General features: G+C 46.3%; 1 protein-coding gene and 2 non-coding genes across 5 annotated transcripts; all 3 read right to left on the reverse strand.

The window, feature by feature from the left end:
- Positions 1 to 5399: 5399 nt before the first annotated feature.
- On the reverse strand, positions 5400 to 18731 carry RPSA (ribosomal protein SA). 3 transcript variants are annotated; one of them, XM_040246185.1, is made up of 7 exons: positions 18637 to 18731; positions 17055 to 17220; positions 15883 to 16001; positions 6842 to 7087; positions 5997 to 6125; positions 5724 to 5889; positions 5400 to 5570 (listed from the first exon to the last, which is right to left on the reverse strand). In XM_040246185.1, exons 2-7 carry the CDS (start codon positions 17185 to 17187, stop codon positions 5476 to 5478), a joined length of 888 nt encoding a protein of 295 aa, XP_040102119.1. In that variant the 5' UTR covers positions 17188 to 17220; positions 18637 to 18731; the 3' UTR covers positions 5400 to 5475. The 3 variants fall into 3 exon arrangements, with proteins under 3 accessions (XP_040102119.1, XP_040102120.1, XP_040102121.1); XM_040246186.1 differs by having other exon boundaries at positions 5403 to 5570; positions 18572 to 18675; XM_040246187.1 differs by lacking the exon at positions 18637 to 18731 and adding an exon at positions 18084 to 18251 and having other exon boundaries at positions 5403 to 5570.
- On the reverse strand, positions 6634 to 6783 carry LOC120868513. Its single transcript, XR_005722254.1, has one exon. It is a non-coding gene; the product is annotated as a small nucleolar RNA SNORA62/SNORA6 family (small nucleolar RNA).
- Positions 16075 to 16225, reverse strand: LOC120868512. Its single transcript, XR_005722253.1, has one exon. It is a non-coding gene; the product is annotated as a small nucleolar RNA SNORA62/SNORA6 family (small nucleolar RNA).
- Positions 18732 to 19579: the final 848 nt, after the last annotated feature.

Here is a 19579-nt window from a genome sequence, read left to right on the forward strand (position 1 = left end):
TCTTTCTGAATTCTGGTTTTCTTCCTGTACATACCCAAGAGTGGAACGGATAGATCACAGGGTAGCTCTATTTTTAGAGCTCTAGTGTGTTCTCCGTGGACTGTCAACAGTTTACATTCACAGAAACAGCGTGGCCTTCCTTTTCCCCACGTCCTCTCTAGCATTCATTGCTTGCAGGCTTCTTTTGGCTGTGCTGGGTCTTCACTGCTGTGCACGGGCTTTGCTCTAGGTGCAGAGTGGGGGCTGCCCTCTAGTTGTGGAGCACAGCTTCTCATTGCTGTGACTTCTCCTGTGGCACACAGGCCCTCAGGCCTCAGTAGGTGTGGCTCACAAGCTCTAGAGCACAGGCTCAGCTGTGGTGTACAGGCTTAGTTGGCTCTGTAGTGTATAGAATCTTCAGGAACCAGGAATCGAACCTGTGTCCCCCTGTACTGGCAGGTGGATTCTTATCCACTGCGCCACCAGGGAAGTCCTGTTTGTAGACAGTTTGATGATGACCCTTCTGACTGGCAAGGTGATTGCAGTTTTGATTTGCATGTCCCTGATATTAATAATTACTGATGTGGAGCCCTTTTTCATATGCTTCTTCTAAAAGCAGGGATAGAAAATGAACTCACAGTTGCCAGGGGGAAGAATGGGGGTAAGGGATAGTTACAGTTTGGAATGGCCATGTATACACTGCTGTATTTGAAATGGATAACCAACAAGGAGGTACTGTATAGCTCAGGGAACTCTGTTCAGGGTTATGTTGCAGCCTGAATGGGAGTTTGTGGGAGAATGGACACATGTATATATATGGCTGAGTCCCTTCATCTTTTACCTGAAACTGTAACATTGTTAATCAGCTATATCCCAATACAAAATAAAGTTTAATAAAAATTAAAAAGTGAGATGGCACCCCACTCCAGTTCTCTTGCCTGGAAAATCCCATGGACGGAGGAGCCTGGTAGGCTACAGTCCATGGGGTCACGAAGAGTTGGACACGACTGAGCGACTTCACTTTCACTTTCATGCATTGGAGAAGGAAATGGCAACTCACTCCAGTGTTGTTGCCTGGAGAATCCCAGGGATGGGGGAGCCTGGTGGGCTGCCGTCTATGGGATCGCACAGAGTCGGACATGACTGAAGCGACTTAGCAGCAACAGCAAAAAGTGAGAGGGAAACTTCCCTGTTGAAACTGGCTTCCTGACACTGTGCCCCATTTGAATCTTTTCTTTTTCCACTTTTCTTATCAAAAGGGCAGGTGTCATTTACAGCCCTGGAGGCCCTGTGAATATTAAGTGTCCAGGGTACAGGTTTTTAAAAGTCGCTCCTACCCAAAACAGCCACAAGGGGGCAGGATTTCTTCCTAGCCTCAGCTGGTTAGAGACCAGTTCCTAGGCAGAAAGGAAACACCCCAAACCTTGTCTCATTACTATTTCCTTATTTTAAATGGAGTTGTCACTTTGTTGTTGGTTGTATATGCACACCATCTTGTCCATTTATACATATTATCACTTCCTCCTCAGGTTCCCTCCCCACATAGGTTGAATGTTGAGTCAAGTTCCCTATGGTACAGAGGTTATTATCAACTTCAGATGTATTCAATGTTTTTGTTCAGTTGCTAAATTACGTCCAACTCTTTGCACCCCACGGACTGTAGCATGCCAGGCTTGTGTATGTTACGTTAACCAAAAGTGTGTTTCTGCAAGTTTCTCCTTGGTGAACTAGTTCATTACCACCATTGTTCAGATCCTACTTATGATCTGAACTCTTTTTGAAACTCCTTGATACTGATCTCTCAGTTCATTTACTATGATCCTCTCTAGGTCCATCCAAGGTGCTGCCAATGGCATTATTTCATCCTGAGTAATATTCCACTGTATCTAGGTACCGTTTCTTACTGTTCTGTCCATGGACATTATGGCTGCTTCCCTCCTTTGGCTTATGTAAATATAGTGTTGCACTGAATGGTGGGACGTCTCTTTTCGTTTTCTGTAGACCCAGGATTGGGATAAACTGGAACCTCTGCAGTGTTACATAGAGCAGATGTTACCAGTTTCCATCCCCACCAGCAGCATACCTAGTAGCATTCCACCCCCAGGTCCTAAGGCTCGTGTGCCTGGGTCTTTTGATGCACCCCTAAGAGGGTGTCGGGCTTCCCTTGTGGCTCAGCTGGTAAAGAATCTGCCTGCAATGCAGGAGCCCTGGGTTGGGAAGATCCCCTGGAGAAGGGAAAGGCTACCTACTCCAGTATTCTGGCCTGGAGAATTCCATGGACTCTACAGTCCATGGGGTTGCAAATAGTTAGACATGACTGACTTTCCCTTTCTTTTCACTTTAATAGGTGTTAGGGATGGTTAAATAATGCCATGATGTACCAATTCAGCTTCCCAGGTGGCACTAGTGCTGAAGAATCCACCTGCCAATACAGGAAATACCAGGGACAGGTTCAATTTCTGTCAGGAAGATCCCCTGGAGGAAGGCATGGCAGCCCACCAGTACTCTTGCCTGCGAAATCCCACAGCCAGAGGAGCCTGGAGGGCTACTGTCCACGGGGTTACAGAGCTGGGCACAACTGAGCACGCACGAAGCCGGCTGACCAGCCAGCGGACAATTCTTGATAGAAGGTACGGTTACCAAAATGTTTATAGAACACCTTTAATCCTACCCAACCCTTTTTTGTGAGCTTTTCAAGGATAAAGTGTTCAGATGCACAGCCCATAGCTGTGTGGTCATACATAAACGTCTGGCTGAATGCACCACAGCTCAGACAGAATGTCCTCTTGGAATAGCAGACCTGTTCTTCCACTTCTGCTACAGGCTGCCTAGATTTACCTCTAGTTTCTTTTTCTCACAGGACTTTGCTGAGAAAGTGATGCCTCAGATATTAATTATATCTAACAGTTTCTCAGCTTACACCCAGCTCACAATCCAGGCAACCTGTTAGTAAGGAAGAAGGGTGAATGGACACTGGTGACAGCTTCCTTCTGGCATGAGGTTTCTATTTACCTTAGTTTTTTAAAGAAAGCTAGTGTCCTAACTCTTGGATAACTGAGCTGTATTGACCATTTCTTCTTCTCATTCTATTGTGTTCTAGCTGTCACTGTTGACAGCAAACAGCCAGTCCTTCTCCTTGGTGATGTTCTAGAACACTTCGTGTTTGGCTGTTTCCATGAGTCAACAGTGAGGATAGGTTTTAAAAATAAATTACATTTGGCAAACTGGAATTTCTCAATTGGTGAACTTATAGGAAATTAAGAAAATTCTCAAGCCTTTCTCTTTGATGCTGACTTTCCACCTCCATGTATTAATTCCAACTAGATGTTTGTGTATATTTTAACTGCTCATTCCGAAGTTCTGTCCCTCTGAATCAATTCATGTGTTCTTCCAGTTCAATTTCCTCTCCAACAGTCTTTTTCTTCTGCCCTTTGTGTTATAGTAAGCTATGTTTTATTTTTAAATTACAAAAGCAATTATTACAATATTAACCTTTAGACATTGTTTCAAAACCTATCTACACTAGATTTCTATATGAAAACACTAACACAAAGAAACAATCTTCCCCAGGTGATTCTGAAACAACCACCACAGCAGCCTGGGGCCCTTGTGCAGAACCCTTGGGTTGGCATTAGGTACTGGTAGAGATGCAGAAACCAGGGTGCCGAGAAGGCGGCAGAGGACTCCCAGCCGGCAGTGAGGGCTGTCCGCACTGGCACGCATGCAGTCTGGACACGGGGCAGGGTGTGCCCCAGGCTGGTCTGCCAGCGAGGGCAGACATGGGGACAAAGTGGGGTACACGTCTTCATGGTAACAGGCTGTCTCTCCTGGTCCCCAATCCGTTTTCAGAAGTCGAGAACTGCTAGACAGAGGATGTGTCTACTTCACACAGCCTGTGCTCCAAGGGACTCCATGGCCTCTGATAAAGCGTCCCAAGTCCCCAGAACTACTCCCAGCTCAAGTTGGCAAGATTCCCCCCGAGAGGATTTTTTAGACTCTTGATTCTCCCAAATGAGTCTCTCCCTCCTATATAGCCTGACACTGGAGTTTTAGACAAACCTTCATGTTTCCATCCTCACTGCTGATACAATGAAGAACAGTGTGCTAGATTTGCTAATTGCTGAATTACCTTGAGAGGCAGAACAGGGTAACTCTCAGGTTATTCCTAAGCGAAGGCCACTGCACTCAGCACAGATAGGTGTTCTCCATTAGCAAATGGGCTCTGTTTGGTATGCAGCTTTGCAACATATTTTTCATGGATGGAATTTGGTTAATATAGCCCTTGCCTTGTGCAAAAAGTGTGGCTTGCTCAGGCAGGGTCAGAAACACCACGGCCATAGTGCCACTCACCACTGCCTGTGTCACTTAAATTAGGGATCTAATAGAATCCCTAATTGTGAAAGACTAACTGAAAACATCCCAAGAATATAGGAACTTATTTACCAAAGATACACAAACCTCTTTGAAAAGGATAATACTGAAAACCTCTTAATGCTGTGAAGCAATTCTGTGCTAGATTAGAGTCAGTGCAGCCCCATGTGGCGACTGATGTGACTGCACTAGGGTAAAGTGCGTATGAGGACGCAGAGGACTCAGCAGTTAATAACCTAGACAGGAGGAAAGAGGGCTGCCCCACCTGGTGCCGGGTGGAGTAGAAACCCCAGTAAAGAGGACGGACCGTGTGGCGCTGGCCTTAGCAGACGCAGAAGGGCAGTGGGAAGAGGCCGCCAAATCAAACCCTGCATTTCTGAGGCAGCAGTTTCAGCTGTGAAGGAAGGACAGCACTTTCTATAGCAAGTGCTGAAGACTGTGGCTGCTCTCTCAGAGGACTTTTTTGGTGGTGAACCTAGAGTGAGGAAATTATCGTGCACCAGGATCTGTAAACAGTGCTCAGAGGAGCGCTGCTGGTAATGGCCGAAACATGGAAACAAGCAAGCTGCAGCAAACATGCCATTTACACACTGCTTAAAGCGAACGGAAGCATTTTGATTGATTTAATCACTTTACCTTTTTCAGAGGATGACAGGGGCAGAGCTCAGGACTTCAGTAACCAGCAGTGAGAATCCAGTTTCCCAATCTTGGCACCTTCTACTTGGTAACCTATCCAATTGGCTTCAGAGGGCTTTAACTCGACCTTTACTCTCCAAGAATACACAGGTATGTCTATTAGATCACCTACATGCATGACATATTTGAAACTATTTTAAAATTATACACTAAGGAACAACAAAGTGATAGAATGAGCACTGGCCTCATGCCCAGACTCGAGACCAGCTGCTCTGAATCAGCCCCGTGAATATTATCCTCTGCTGAGGACACCTAGGCCCAGAAACATCTCTTGCCCCCAGAGCCACACACTAGGCTGAGCAAGGCTTTCATACCAGGTGTGTCTGTCCCATAGACTGAAATAAAGGAACAAAATTTTTAGAAACAGTTTATTTCCATCAACCAGATTTCCATTTTGGTGCGAGTTCTACAAGTGTTCGGAAGAACAGCTTACGACCACTCGGTGGTGGTTCCTACCCATTCCGTGGCCTGGGCAGTGGGGGCTGCAGACCAGTCTTCAGTGGAAGGCTGAGCACTCCAGTCTTCTGTTGAGAAAATACAAGAAGGCCATCAGCCACATCCCCAGTTACTTTTGTAACCCCACTGCACCAATCTGCTTTTTTATTCCTACAGATACGTCAGGTTGAGAAGAGCAGTTCTAAACCACCATCTGGACGCCCTTGGATCCTGATACATACCAGTGGGGAACTGCTGAATGGGCACGGAAGGCACCTGCACGCCTTCGGACCAGTCTGCCACCTCAGGCTGGGCAGCCGTAAACTCTGGAGCTGGAGCGGTCCATTCGCCCTGAAACTCCTCCTTGGTCACAGCCTTCTCAGCTGCTGCCTGCTCTTCCTTTTCAATCTAGTTTAGGAAAATAGTTTTTAGTTGATGTGCACTGACAGATTAGTTTCTGTTCTTAGCAGTAAAAAGTATCCAGTATGCACTTCTGTGCGTGACAATGAGCTCACCTCCTCGGGGTCTCTGTAGAAGTAGAGGTCCGGCATGACCTCCCATGGGTGTTCTCGTGAGATGGTGCCACGCATGCGCAGGACTTCCCGGGCGAGCATCCACCACATCAGGCCCACGGAGTGCGCCCCCTGCAAGAGCACCAGGTTCAGGCGACGCTCGGCCAACCCCGCACACTAATACGCACCCCCACTCCACCTGACCTGTCCCCTCATCTGGGTCCCTTGGTACCAGGGGAGCAGACTGACTGGCAGTTTGAGAATGTTTAGCACAGCAGAAACCAGCACAACACTTAAACACTGTGCTCCAATCAAAGCGGAAACGCACGCTCACACCAAGACTGTTCTCTCTCTGGTTCTCCATCTTGTCTGCCACCGGGTTCATGGGGTTTAATTAGGACTCCACTCTACACAACAAAATGGGGTCAGTGCCTGAATACTGGTAGAAATAAAAGAAAACCTCTGCTCCGTTCTTATGCGTAGCCAGGTTTGAGATCAGTGACACACAACCAATTTGAACCACAGGTAACCCACCTTTTTAGGATCTCAGAGCACGATACATGACTAAAAAAAGAGGAATATTGAAGAGAAAAAAAACAGGCTATTTTAAAAATGTTTTCACCTGTCCTTAAAATCATACTTTTGTAGCAAGTATTACTATCCAACTCCACTCATTGGGCCAGAGACCCTTGTGGTGTTAGCGAAAAACTTGCCCCTCGTGTAGCACACTACCTACACTTGTGAGTTCACTGGCCAGCGGCCTCAACTCCAAGCTCTAACAATGTGCATAGGAAGGCCCGCGGGCGGGGCACGGATGGTCCGGCGCCAGTTCAGTCATGGACGGTTACCTTGTTGTTGCACGGGATGGCGATGTCCACATAGCGCAGAGGAGAGTCCGTGTTGCACAGAGCAATGGTTGGCAGGTTAACATAGGAGGCTTCTGTGAGGGGCTGGTGGTCAGCCCTGGGATCGGTGACCACCAGAAGCCTCGGCTCCCTGAAGGCGGCCTGGATCTGGTTAGTGAAGGTTCCCGGAGTGAAGCGGCCAGCGATAGGAGTGGCTCCAGTGGCAGCCGCAAACTTCAGCACAGCTCGCTGGAAGCAGCAACAAAGGGTTAGCAAGTGCCCCAGAGACGGTGCCGCAGCAGCCCGCAATGATGAACGGACCACCGGCAAGTTTCGCAATGTCACCAAGCAAGCTAGCAGAAACTCCCCCAAAGCCTTCCTCGAAACAGCTAGCATTTAATCGTCCTATGAAAAATCGAAGTGTTAGTCACACAGTTGTGCCTCTTTGCGACCCTATGGCCTATAGCCTGCCATGTTCCTGTCTGTGGCATTCTCCAGGCAAGAATACTGCATGAGTTGCCATCCCCTTCTCCCGGGGATCTTCCTGACCCAGGGATCAACCCCGGGTCTCCTGCATTGTAGGCAGATTGCTCTCCATCTTCCACTTATTGCCTGGAAACAGAGAATCAGAACAAAAAGAAAGACACGCTAAACATGGCCCCACACCCAGGCCCTCTGCTGGGGATGCTCTTCCCTCGGGTTAGCTGATGGTCACTACACCCTCACTTCTGCTGGTTCCACAGCAAACCAGCCTGGTTCAAGTACCACTTACGAGTAAAGGGCTAGTGACTCCTGTGTGTCCAAAGTCCTCCTAAGACTAAAAAAATGGCACAAAATGCAAGCACACCATGGAGAACCTGACCAGCAGAGCGCTTCTGTAATCCAGGTAGTAAACTTCCCTGATGGAAGCAGACTGGTCACTGGGCTCATTCTACAGCAGTAATTAAAACCATCAACCATGTGTCTCCGCAAAGAAGTCGAGTGATTAAGCCAGCCACAAGGAGAATAAAGCCCAGTTAAAACACCTCTTGCAAGGAGGCCTAATCAGGACAATTGAGTAAAATGAGAATTGAGAAGAATTCACCCCCCTCCACCAACACTGTTATGTGTTTGTACGTATGTATAAATGTACATTTGCACATAGAACACCTAGGAACAACTCAAAAGGGCAGGCAAGAGCTCCACAGAACAGGGCTGGAGGCAAGAAAGAGGAAACGTTTCCCGCTACCCTGGAACATTCCCTCACTGGCAGGGATATGAACTGGAACAAAAAGGGAGGTTCCGAAGCTCAGTACAAAGATGACTGGTTTGTGCCGGCAGGACAGAGACCCGCACAGACGGTCTGCGCCACCGCGCTGCACGCTGCAGCCTGAGGTGTGTGTCCGCTAGGCCAGGTGAGGGCTGAGTGCTGCCTTAGAGGGTACCAGGCAAGAAGACTGGCGGGGGTGGGGGCAAACACACCCTCCAGGGGACGGAGAGCAGTCCTGCTGCAGGCGAGTGCTGTTGTTCAGTGGCACGAGAAGAGGCGGGCTCGCCAGGGCAGCCTCCGCCTTTACTCACTAGCTCCAGGGCAACCTTGGCCTCCCTGAACCCAGCGGCAGACATCGCCAGGTTGCCACAAAACAGGGGGACTGAAACTACAGCTGAGGCCTAGGACCGAAGCCACAGTTTGGGATTAACACATACACACTAATATATAAAAACTGATAGGCAACGAGACCTCCCGTAGAGCACAGGGAGAGTTCCCCGGGCTATACAGTAGGCCTCGTTGCCTACCGGTCTCATTTATATTAGTGTGCATGTTAATCCCGTGGAGAGAGGTCTGAAGATGGTGACACACACATAAGTGGACATGGCCTTGCACGCCTACAACAAGCACAGCGTTGGAAACCAACTTTATTCCAACAAAAGTAAAACTCAGAAACTTCCCTGGTCAAGGGACTGGATCCCACATGCCTCATCTAAGATACCCCACGGTGCCACAAGGGTCAAAGACCCTGGGGATTGCAACTGAGAACCAGGGCAATGCAACCAAGCAAATGAACACATAAGCATTACAAACAAACAAAAACTTAGAAAATAAAAACAAGCTGTAACGTGAAAGGAGATTTGGAGTGTTTCTTCTGCCACTTCCACAAAATCCTGCCACCATGTGGCCATCTCAGGCCAACAGCAACCTTGAAACCAGGCCCTGGGCACTTAGCATTCACAGGCCCTGCAGGGCTGTAAATGACACCTGCCATCAGGAAGTGTCTGGGGTGAGTAATTGGGGAAAAAAAAGCAGAGTCTCAGGAGGCCAATTTCAACAGTTTAATTTCGCTTACACTGTGTTTAAAAGAAACACACAAAAAGAGGCTCAATATTGCTAATTTGTAGAGACATGCAAATCAAAGCTACACTGAGAAATGGGTTAGCACCAGTCAGAATGGCCAGCACCTACATCTACAAACAACAAATGCTGGACAGGGTGTGGATTAAAGTTTGTGGGATTGTAAAGCAGAAACAGAGCTGCCCTAAGACCCTGCCACCCCACTCCTGGGTGTCCTACCAGGAAGAAACCAGAATTCAAAGACACATGCACCCCCGAGTTCACTGCAGTGCTATTTACACAAGCCAAAAGAGGGAAGCAGCCAAAATGCCACCCACAGCAGAAAGGTAAAGGAGAAAGAAATGGTAGCCAGGGACAATGGAATATTCATTACTCAGCCAGAAATGAGCATTTAATAAGTGCCACTGGCAGCAAGCCTGGATGGACCTAGTGAGGATCATCTTAAACAAGTCAGACACAAAAGGCCAATGTCATCTTGTTACTGAATCACAAGCCTGTCTGCCCGATGCCAAGGGAGAGCAATCATACTACTCACTAGTCTGGAAGAGAGAAAGGGTTATTCCAGGTTCATACAAGGAGATGGGTGGCGCATGCCCCAAGAGCACCTGCAGTTCCCGAAGGCTTTCAGCAAAAGCACAGGTGAGGGAGGGGTGTCGTTAGTTCTTGCGAACTTCTTGATTGTCAGATCCTTTGTTTCTGAGGTCTGGTCTTGGTCAGGTAACAATGTTCCTGTAAATCTCTACCAGATGAGCGTTATTCTTTTGTCTCGACAAGAAAGGGCCAGGCCCCAGCCCTGGCTAAGAGGCGGCAGATCCCAGCTGGCAGCTCCCTCAGGGCCAGGTCTCCACATCCCGCAGCTGCCATCCCTGAGGGAGCCAGGCACCCGATCCAGCTGGCCCTCAGTGTCCTCAGGCCCCGCCAAAGCTGAGGGAGGGCTAGGTCCCACAGACCGCAACCCAGGCAGGGGCTGCTGCCGTCAGGTCACAGAAACAGGCAGGAGGGAGAGGTCGCCGCTGCCTCAGGGCCAGGCCCAAAGCTAGTGGAGGGCCTTAGTGAAGGCTCTGGAGCCCTGCAGGACGTAGTCCCCAGTCTGCCCCTGGGCCCTCCCGCTCACTCACCGGCCCAAGGCTGGGTGAGTCAGAGGGGCTCCGTAAGGCGGCCTGAATCTGCCTCACGGTCCACACGATGAGCACACACTACTGACCCTTGGCCGAACTGCTTCCCTCACAGTCCCCCACTGACAGCTGCTTGTGGGTGGGGCCTGAGATACCCACCAATGGCTGCCTGCTAAGGACTGTGCTCATCCTGCTGTTACAATGACTTATAGGTGGAATCACAAAGTTGGTAGCACGAGTTTACCGGCGACAAACTCCCTCACAGAATTGAAAGCCAAACTTATGCTTGCCATCGGGGAAAGGACAAATTAGGAGTTTGGGATCAACAGATTCACACTAATACACCACCTACAGCAAACGCTGCGTTGCCAGTCAAGTTGACTTCACGGCTCAAGACAGCGGAGCAGAAAGACACGCACTCACCTCCTGCAGGAGCACCACAATCACAGCTAGCTGGTGCGGAACCACAACAGGAGGATGCTGGAACCCACCAAAAAGATACCCCACATCCAAAGACAAGGAAGCCGCAGCAAGATGGTAGATGGTAGGAGGGGTACAATCACGATAAACCGAACCCCACACCAGCTGGGTGGGTGACTCAGACTAGAGAGCAGTTAATACCAAAGTCCTCCCACTGCTGCAAAGGTTCTGAACCTCCCATCTGGCTTCCCAGCCTGGGTATCCAACACAGGGACTGGCAATCCCCAGGGAATCTGACCTTGCAGACCAGTGGGATTCGATTATAGGACTTCCAGTCTTGGAAGGCAGAAACAAAACCTTGTGTGCACTATGACTCAGGGGAGAGGTGCAGTGACCCCACAGAGGCTCACAGGGATGGGGGTACCAGCCTGGCAAGGTCCTTCCTTGATGTAAAGCCTCTCGGAGGTCGCCACTAACCTGACCAGAGTCTGCAACCCAAGGCTGGGTGTTCTCAGGCGCAAAAACTACCAGGGATGGAGGGAGCACAATCCCTGGGAGCCTCCATCAGCAGATAACTGGATTAAAACTTTACTGACAGAGCCCTGCCACCAGAGCAAGACCTAGTCTTTCCCACCACCAGTCCCTTCCACCAGAAGTCTACAGAAGTCACAGCCTCCTCCATCAGAGGCCAGACAGAGAAGCAAGCACAGGCCCACAGCGACGAAAACAAGCCACATTACACAAAGTCAGTCAGCATGGAAAAGCAGGCTATGTCCCAGATGAAGAGACAGCATAAAGCCCCAGGAAAACAAGTAAACGAAGCGGAGACAGGCAACTTTCCAGAAAAAGAATTCAAAACGATAGTGCAGATGCAGGATCTTGGGAAAAGAATGGAAGCAAAGGCTGAAAAGATGCAAGAACTGTTTACCAAAGACCTAAAACAGACAGACAAATAATACACTGGAAGGAATCAGCAGCAGAGGCCAAAGAACGGGTAGGGGGAGATCACTGCCACGGAACAGAATGCGCACAGAAAGGAAGACGGCCTAAGCGATCTGTGGGCCCACATTAAACACACCAACGTTCCCATTACAGGGGGCCCGGAAGAAGAGAGAAAGGACCTGAGGGAATATTTGAAGAGATAATAGCTGAAAACTTCCCTAAAATGGAAAAGGAGATAGTCAATCAAATCCAGGAAGCAGAGTCCCAGGTAGGATAAACCCAAGGAGGAACACAAAAGGACACATAGTAATCAAACTGGCAAACCTTAAACACAGAGAAGATAAAATCAACAAGGGAAAAAGCAACCAACAACGTGGCAAGGGAACTCCCACCAGACTCCCACCTGATTTCTCAGCAGAAACGACAAGCCAGCAGGGAATGGCAAGATATATCTGAAGTGATGAAAGGGAAGAACCTACAACCAAGAATACTCTACCTAGCAAGACTCTCCCTCAGATTTGATGGAGAAACCAAAGGCCTTCCAGACAAGCACAAAGTTAAAGCGAATTCAGCACCTCCAAACCAGCTTTACAACAAATGCTAAAGGAACTTCTCCAGACAGGAAACACAAGAGAAGGAAAGACCTACAGAAAATAAACCTGAAAGAATTCAAACAGTAATAGGATCATACATTACCTGAAATGTAAATGGATTAAATGTACCAGAAGACACAGATTGGCCAGGTGGATGAAAACACGCGCATGAACCCACTTCCATTTACCACATCACTCTGCTTGAGCCCCCCAAAACTGTATGTAATCATTTTATATTAAATTAATCATATTCCCATTATGGCTTATAATTATAATTATTTTTGATTGTGAAAACTGATAAACATCTTTCACTACTGCGATTATGTAGCTATTACTCAACACCATTGTATCATGACTAACCAACAGAAAAATAACAGAATTCTGTACCACCAAAACTACCATTTAATGGAAAAACCTGTAATCACTTCTTAAAATCCAGATGCAAATCAGAATTATTTTGAGCACAAATGCCCAGGCATTGCTTTTTGTTTGCCAGTGCTCCAGATATGTTTCTAACGTTAATAACAACTGGACTATATGTGAGGACCTCTTACTATTTTCTAGTTTGTTTCACTTTTTCCATTTCATATTCAGTGCTCCCATTTCATTTAGTTTATGGTTTCCAATTTCTCCATCTCTTTTTAGCTTAATGTTCTTTCTCAAGCATTTATGAAGCGTAGTAGTAAAGCTTTTGTATAATATAAATAATATGCATAATATATATATTTTAGAAGACTTATGAATTTCTGCCTAACTAAAACAACATAGGACATTTTGATTCCACTTGACTTAGAAAATAGATATGCAAGAAGCAACGAAGGCTTACTGTATAGCACAGGGAACTAAAGTCAGTATCCTGTAATAACCTATTATGGAAAACAATTTGAAAAATAATGTGTGTATATGAATAACAAACACAAAAATAAATTACTGAAACTTAGTAATGTTTATCTTTTAGCCAGTTTCTCCAAATGTTCTGTGGATAGCTGATAGCAACATGTAAAATACAAAATTTTAAATAAATTTTAGGATATAAAATTACTATAAATCTATTCTAATTAAATTATTAATGACATAATTCAAGTTGCACCAATTTTTTTTCTGCACTTGATAAAATATTCTCAGAGAAACATTAATGTTTCACTATATGATTATTTTTTCCCCTTATTTTTTTTACAGTTTTGCTTTCTTTGTTGTTAGGCTTCTAATAGTTTCTGATGTCTATCCTCTTTGTGAATAGCACCTCTTATCACTGATCACTTTTTTTGTTTTAAAAATAAGGTAAAAAAATTTAAATAAGTTATTAAGAAAAACTTTATTCCAATAAAGAATAAAAATTACATTAGAAAAATAAAGACATAAGGCTTTGGGTGCTCATTCTGCCAACTACCACTTTCATTTTCAACCCAGGAACAGGAGTTGCCCGAGTAGAAATCCTGTCACCTTGTGGCCGTGTTGGCCAACAGTGACTCACAAATCAGGGCCTCAGGTGCTAAACACTCACAGTGCCTGCAGGGCTGTAAATGACATGTGTCACCAGGAAATGCCTGGGGCAATTAATAGGCGGGAGGTGGAATCATGCAGAATGCCAATTTTGATGGGTAAATCTCCCTCACACTATTTAGAAGCAGCACACGGAAAGAGGCTCGATATGCTCATTTCTAGAGATGTGCAAACCAAAACTACACTGAGGCATCAGCCCAAAACACCTTTTAAGTCACTCAGTTGTGTCTGATTCTTTGGGACCCCATGGCCTGTAGCCCACCAGGCTCCACTGTCTATAGAATTCTCCAGGCCAAAAATACTGGAGTAGGGAGCCATACCCTTCTTCAGGAGATCTTCCCAACCCAGGGATTTAACCCAAGTCTGCTACACTGCAGGCAGATTCTTTATCATCTGAGCCACCAGGGAAGCCAAGGAATCAAGACAGCACCAGTCAGAACAGCCATCACCAAAACATCTACCAACAATAAATGCTGGACAGGGTGTGGAGAAAATAAATGCTCATTCCTATCCTACTGGTGGGAATATAAATTGGAAACAGCCACAACGGGGGTTCTTTAATAATGTAAAACAGAGCTACCCACTCTTGGGTGTCTACCAGGAAGAAACCAGAATTCTTAAAGACACATGGAGCCCAAAGTTCACCGCAGTGCTGCTGTTTATACAAGCCCAAAGAGGCAAGAAGCCAATATGCCCATCCACACAAGAACCGGTAAAGAAAAAATGGTAGCTAGGGACAACGGAATATTACACAGCCAGAAAAGGAGAATTTAATAAATGCTGTTGGCAGCAAGCAGGGATGAAACTAGTGACGATCATACTAAGGTGGAATCATATGCTAAATTCATCAACAACCTCCTGAATAGCACAGGAGCTCTACTCAACGCTCTTATCCCCTATATGGGAAGAGAACTGCAGAGGCAAGCATACATGGTTACTGGACAAGATGCTGTACACCTACACCCAACACCAAAGTGTAAATCCACCCAACTCCAATAAAAATAAAAGTAACAACAGACAAGCTTTTGAGCGTTTCTTCTGGCATCTTTCACTTTTAACTTTGAACCCAGGAATAGGAGTTACAGTAAGGCTGTGGTTGCCTCCAGTAAACAAACTCGAGCAGAGAAATCCTGCCACCTTGTGGCCGTTTCTCGCAATAGCAACTTTCAAACCATGGCCATGGGCACTAAGCCTTCAAGAGCCTGCAGGGATGTAAAATAGACACCTGAGATCAGCAAATAACTGAAAATAAACTCATTTAAGGCAGAATTTCAGCTTGCCAATAGCAACTAGTAAATTCCCCTCATACTGAGAAACTGGTTCTCACTATTCAAAATAGCCATCCTCAAAATGTGTACAAACAACACTGGACGGGGTGTGGAGAAAAGATTGCATGTATCAGTGGGAATGGAGTGGTGTCCTAGAGCAAGTTTCAAAAAAATGAAAGGGAAAAAAGACAATGTTTATTAAGCTATTTTTATTCACTTAATCTGGCAAATATTCTTACTCTTGCTGATGTGACAGTGTGGTGGTATCCTATTGACAGAAGCCCTTCCTGAAAAACTGACATTTAATTCTAACTTTTTAACTCAATATTTCAGTTTTTTTTTTAAAGAAATGAAACCTGAAGGTAATTAAATTCTGGGTGCAGTGTCTCCCTTGGTGTGCATGGGCTTTCTCTATTTGTCGTGGCTTCGCCTGCTGTAGAGCAGAGACCCTAGAGGGTGGGGGCTTTAGTACTTGGTGGTGAGTGGGCTTACTGCCCTGGGGCATGTGGAATCTTCCAAGACCAAGGACTGAAGCCATGTCCCCTGCATTACCAGGCAGATTCTCACCACTGGACCACCAGGCAAGTCCAATAGTTCATTTTAAACCTTCAAAGCTCACTGCTGAAAATGGCAGTGAGCCACTTTTTCCTTGAAATTCAGCGGCTCAGGAAAATACACAATGATACAACACGAATTTTAAGTGTCAGATGTGAAGTGATAAATACGGTGACAATCTTTAATTTTGGGGATTCCTCTAACTCAGCCCAGTTTCAAATGTTTTTTAAATAAATTCTGGGGTTTGTTACTGCTTTTCTATACATCTCAAAACATTGGTAGGCTTTGCAGCAAAAACCAAGCATACTGTCCCACAAACCTGGCCAGTGTTCCTGGAGGAAATGACACTGACGTCAGCCGGGTTTTCAATGGCGACAATGGCCCGAGCGGCCAGCAGCAGCTTCTCCCAGGTCCTCTTCAGATTTATGATGTAGATGCCTAGGCGGGGACACAAGGTTTTCTTAAGAGCAAACCCAGCTTTGTAAGGTAATATTCTTCTAAAAACATGAAGTCATGTGGCAGCGAGTACTATCAAACTCCAGTCATAGAGGCAAGCTCTCCTGGTGTTAGCGAAAATCCTGCCATTAATATAGCACACTTCCGACACTCAGCAGTTCATTGGCCAAGACTGGCCTCCACTCTGAGCTTTAATAATGTGCAAAATGCATCTTTTCATTTCTTATCCTCCTGTGTTAACCCACTCTCAAGCCTTCCATGCAGAATTATTTGTGGCCTACCATTATTTTCCTCGTCATCTAACATGTCAAATTTATCACGAACTCCCTTAAACCTTGCCACTCACAGCTGTAAATCCTTCGTGCTTCTATCTCAGCTGAACAACTTAATGCATTCCAGTCTCATCAAACGCTACCTTACTTTTCCTGATACATAAACGAAAACCAAAATGCTTGTTCCCAATTCAGAAATCAGCTTTACAAACCCGTATTGGTAGCTACAAATTATAAGGCACTCTGGGAGATAAATTATTAGAAACTAGGCTATGGTAAAGCATCCGCCTGCAATGCAGGAGGACCCAGGTTCAGTCCCTGGGTTGGGAAGATCTTCTGGAGAAGAAAATGGCAACCCACTCCAATACTCTTGCCTGGAAAATCCCATGGATGGAGAAGCACGACAGGCTACAGTCCATGGGGTCACAAAGAGTCGGACATGACTGAGCGACTTCACTTCAAGCTATTAAACTTTCTCCTTATCTTTACATTGTGCTTATTCAAGGCCCAACCCACGACACACAACCTACCAGTTTCCACTCTTCCACTGGAGTTCAGAATTTTTCCTTTAGAAACAACCAGATCACTTAATACTTTTAAAGCTTCTTACCAATCTAAACATCTATTTTCATCAGTTACTTAGTGAGAGCCCTCTAAGGCTCAAATTTCACAAAGCACTTCAACTCAGTACCAGAATAGTTGTGTCAAAACTTGTTCTTATAGCTGGAATGACCAAGCAAAGAGCACTAAAGCAATAACTGACCATCACTTTTCCTTTTGTAGATGTACTGTTCCATTTGGAAGTCAAGGTTGGTGCCACCTAAGTGGGTTCCTGCTGCAAGGAATTTGAGGACATCCTCCTCCTTCATTTGCAGGACATCAAGGGCTCCGGACATTGTGAAAGCTTCCCTTTAAGTTACGACGGGAACCTGAAAAACAGTTCACCAAAGTCCTTTAAACTCCAGGGACTCAAGCGGGATGGTACATTCTACTCTTGGGAGTCAGGTGACTTAATGTTTAAATCTTAACCACAGACCACACCTCCTACATCGTCAGGCAGTGGGGTCAGTCTAGTGGACAGGACAGAGCATTAACAGATCTATGCAACACCTTGGAAAATCAAATCCTGCTGAAAGAGTGGTGTGGAGACAGGCAAAACACCCAGGTAACTAAATAGAAACAGTGAATGGAGACTTTTTAATACTCAAGGTACAGAGGAGTTAGATGTCAAAGAGCAGCCGTGTCTGAGAATATTCAGAAGGTGACCAACGGTGATGTAAATAGGCATATTTTCAAGCGGATTGAAGGTGGTACCTTCGGCATTCCAAGATTACTAGTTTTCCTTAAAATGAGAAAAACAAGGCCAGATCAAGGACAATCTCCTCAAACGCAGATAATCAAGCAACTCCCATCCCTTTTTTCTGCACTTAATGTGACCATGAAGTGTCAAGTATGGCGTTTACAACACGAACATTAGATTTTCATTAAAGCTCGTCACACCTGAATAGGATCCCCTGCCCACAAATCCACAGGGCCTGGAGGAGCACACTAGCTGCAGGCGACTGCTCTTCAACCTCTCGGGAAGGGCGCTCTTGGAGGAAAATGGCTCTTAGAGAGCATGTGCGGTGCCTTCCAGAACCAGGTGCAATCAAGATCCCATCCAATTTCCACAAAGTGTACTTCGCCCCTACTCAAGAAACCTCCCATAAAAACCACCCATTAGAGAAATCAAAGTGAAATGGGGTGTGTGTGTGTGTGTGTGTGTTTGAAAAGCTCTCGGTGCGCTCCTCACCTGCCTTCTTCCCCGAGTGCACCTTCTGTTCGTTACTAAATTTATTTCTCTCTACACCTTAGTCTGTTATGACTTTTTTTTGCATTCCTTGTCCAAGTTATTTTGAACTAAGAGAAGAGAAATGTGTAGTTTGATCTCTCCGGTAACAAAAACCTCGTCAAGGACCTTAACTCCTGAACACCACGAACAAGGAAGAGACAAACTCAAGCAGATGGAGAAAACCGGAGCATAAACCTCGGGATTTAACAACCGAGCGTCGGGATCTGAGTCAAAACTAGCGCGCAGCGTAGGGTGGTCTCTCTGCAGCCCCGGCCACCCGGCCCGGAGCCTCCGCGGCGGGAGCGCAATCTCTGCCCGCTCCCGAGGCCTAGTGGGAACGTCCCGGCCCGGGCCCGGCCACGTGTAGGCCGCCAGTCTGAGCGATAGAGCGCCTTATCAGAGGCTAACGCACTCCGTCTGCAAACTTTCACCCCAGGTCCTCCCCACACCTCATTTGAACAGCAAGCTTGTCCTCTTGACCCTGGGAGCCATTGGCACCCCAAAAGCAACTCACTCAGAACAACGCCGTATGGACCCCTCTCTGGGTAGCGCCGAAAGGACGGGCGGGCGGAAATGACGTCCTTATATAGTCCGCATCCAGCCAATAACAACGAAAGCTCAGCGGAAGCGCCATGAAGGCGTGCATCTGGGGGCGGGCCTTCCTCCGGAAGACGGGCTACGGCGCTAGCGCGGACGCCAGCGAATGGCGGAAGTTGGAGGGTTGATTGTGGCACTCAGGTTTCGAAGAGCTTTGCGGTCCGGAAAGGCCGGCAAGGGATTGGCGCTCTGCCCTTTGGGATTGGCGCTCTCACCCAGCTTTCTGTACCTATGCGCTTGAGCGGGTTCCTTATTTAAACTGCATTTTTCTTTCTTGGGAAAGCACTGAACAAACCTCTGTTGGATGAACAAAAACTGGAGGTTACTTTGCGGTTTTTGGAGGATAAGTTAGCAGTGTCTAACTCAGATTTTTAAAGAGTTCTGTCAATGGGAAGTTTCCCGTTTAAAAAATAAAACAAAATGAAGACTACACGGATGGAACGCATGAGAATTTTTTTCGTAGAAAAAAAATTGTGATAGCAATTATTAATATATTTTCTGCCCAATACCATGCAGCCATTAAAAAGAATTAAAATACATTCTATGGTTCAAAAAGGAGTTACAGGATGAGGGCGATCATTTTGAAAATTTGAAGCCCTAGGTATTAAACGACTGTAAAGAAATAACCAGTAGCCAGATTGTTAATTATACAGTAGGTTTGAAGTCTGGTTGCACTTGGAATCGCTTGAAGAGGTTTTAAACATATGCCCAACGCTAAACAGAAAGAATTTAGATAATTTTAACGTGCATCCAGGGTGGGAACTACGGATATACAAATAGAGAAGTGGGTAGGCTCTTGGCCTCTTAAGTATTTTTTGAAATTTTCTTTGAGGAACAGAGGTTTTTAAATTGAAAAAAAC

This window comes from Oryx dammah, unplaced genomic scaffold (assembly GCF_014754425.2).
Source record: "Oryx dammah isolate SB20612 unplaced genomic scaffold, SCBI_Odam_1.1 HiC_scaffold_9, whole genome shotgun sequence".
Classification (NCBI taxonomy): domain Eukaryota; kingdom Metazoa; phylum Chordata; class Mammalia; order Artiodactyla; family Bovidae; genus Oryx; species Oryx dammah.